Source organism: Mandrillus leucophaeus, unplaced genomic scaffold (assembly GCF_000951045.1).
Source record: "Mandrillus leucophaeus isolate KB7577 unplaced genomic scaffold, Mleu.le_1.0 Scaffold37, whole genome shotgun sequence".
Lineage (NCBI taxonomy): Eukaryota > Metazoa > Chordata > Mammalia > Primates > Cercopithecidae > Mandrillus > Mandrillus leucophaeus.
In genome coordinates this window covers 30,823-32,978 of record NW_012103920.1, presented here as the reverse complement: position 1 = coordinate 32,978, position 2,156 = coordinate 30,823, and the positions used below count along the sequence as shown (strand labels likewise).

The window sequence follows — 2,156 nt, the reverse complement described above, 5'->3', positions numbered from 1 at the left end:
GAATCCACCTTGAAGCTATGAATACTTTTTTTGTTGTATTTATATTTATCAACATTTATATCTTCTGCCTCTCCTGATTCAGTGAGATCAGAGAATATTAAAGCTGGAGGGGCTCTGGAGGTGGCCTGGTCCAAATACCTCACTTTATGGATAAGACGGAAAGTGATTTTTCTGGGATCAAAAGGTGGGAACAGTCCTTAATAAATCTCTGCCCCCTCACTCTGGTGCCCTTTTGCCTACACCCAGTATTCTGAGCCTTCATTGTCCTAGGAAGGGCTGCCCTGAGACTGGGGATGTCCCAGGGTTTTTAGGAGGCTCAGCATAAGCTCGACGTCATTGATGTCAGCATGTTCACAATCTCTATAGGATCATTTCTACTGAGACTAATCTTATTCTTTGTATTTTCATTTATGTTAGCAGTGTTCTTAGAGGGTGATTTTTTGTTTGTTTGTTTGTTTTTACTTTAAGTTCTGGGGTACATGTGCAGAACGTGCAGGTTTGTTACATAGCTATACATATACCATGGTGGTTTGCTGCACCTGTCAACACATCATCTAGGTTTTAAGCCCTGTGTGCATTAGATATTTGTCCTAATGCTCTCTCTCCTTTTGCTCCCAACCCCTGACAGGCCTGGGGTGTGATGTTCCCTTCCCTGTGTCCATGTGTTGTCACTGTTCAGCCCCCACTTGTAAGTGAGAATATGCGGCATTTGGTTTTCTTTTCCTGTGTTAGTTTGCTGAGAATGATGGCTTCCAGCTTTATCCATGTCCCTGCAAAGGACATGAATTCATTCTTTTTTATGGCTGCATAGTATTCCATGTGTATATGTACTTTGACTTTAGGAGCTCAGCTAGCAACTCCCTAATGCACTCTCTCCTTCAGTGTCAGAGTACACTGTGGGATCCACCCAGCCTTTGAACGGAAAGCACTGGCTGAAAAGCCCCAGAAAGTGGGGATGTACCAGTACAAGTGTCCCACCTCTATAACCCACTGTTTCCTTTGGGGAGAACTGATACAACCGAAACAGGTTATCTGGTGAGCATGATTTCTACATCAAGTTGTCCCTGTGCCTGAACCATTCCTTTTTTTTTTTTTTCTTTTTTTTTAATGGAGTCTCATTCTATCACCCAGCTAGAGTGCAGTGGTGCAATCTCGGCTCACCACAGCCTCTGCCTTCTGGATTCCAGCCATTTTCCTGTCTCAGCCTCCTGAGTAGCTGGAACTACAGGTGTGTGCCCCCACACCCGGCTAAGTTTTGTATCTTTTAGTAGAGATGGAGTTTCGCCATGTTGACCAGGCTGGTCTCAAACTCCTGACCTCAGATATCCACCCACCTAGGCCTCCCAAAGTGCTTAGATGACAGGTGTGAGCCACAACGCCTGGCCACCTGGGCCATTCTTCATCCAGCTGCCTCCTACTCATCCCTTGGGTCTGAGCTTGAACATTGCCTCCTCGGGGAAGTTTTGCTCAATTCCCCAAACTGGATCAAATCCTTCCTCATGTGTAGCCGTCCACCTAGTCCTTCTCCAGAGCACTGACCACACCGGTGATTAAATAAGTGTTTGTTCAATTGATTATGCAGTCTCTCTCTCTCCTCTTATGCAGCAAAGCCCAAGATGGCAGAATTTCAGTTTTCTTATTCACCCTTTTGTCTTCAGCATCTAGGGTATATCTGGTGGACTAGGATCTCAATGAATATTTTTTGACTGAATGAATAGTCAAAAAAGGTCAACTGCAGTGGTCTCTCTACAAGGCGATAAAAGAGTTAAGGGGCCGGGCACGGTGACTTACGCCTATAATCCCAGCCCTTTGGGAGGCCGAGGCAGGCAGATCACCTGAGGTCGGGAGTTCAAGACCAGCCTGACCAACATAAAGAAACCCCATCCCTACTAAAAATACAAAATTAGCTGGGCGTGGTGGCACATGTCTGTAATCCTAACTACTCAGGAAGGCTGAGGCAGGAAAATTGCTTAAACCTGGCAGGCGGAGGTTGCGGTGAGCCAAGATCATGCCGTTGCACTCCAGCCTGGGCAACAAGAGTGAAACATCATCTCAAAAACAAAAAAACAAAGTTTAAGGGCAGGATGTCTTGGACACATCTTTAGCCCTATCTTAAATGCAGAATGGCAGAATGAATGGTATTAATTTTATCATGA

At 45.3% G+C, this 2,156-nt stretch overlaps 1 protein-coding gene across 1 annotated transcript in view; it reads left to right on the top strand.

The window, feature by feature from the left end:
• Window positions 1-1,039, top strand: part of LOC105546816 — a 540,685-nt gene extending 539,646 nt beyond the window's left edge. The window contains exon 8 of the mRNA XM_011990116.1: window positions 883-1,039. Within this exon, the coding sequence (XP_011845506.1) occupies window positions 883-1,039 (157 nt within the window). The remainder of the gene's footprint in view (window positions 1-882) is intronic.
• The last annotated feature ends 1,117 nt before the right edge of the window (window positions 1,040-2,156 follow it).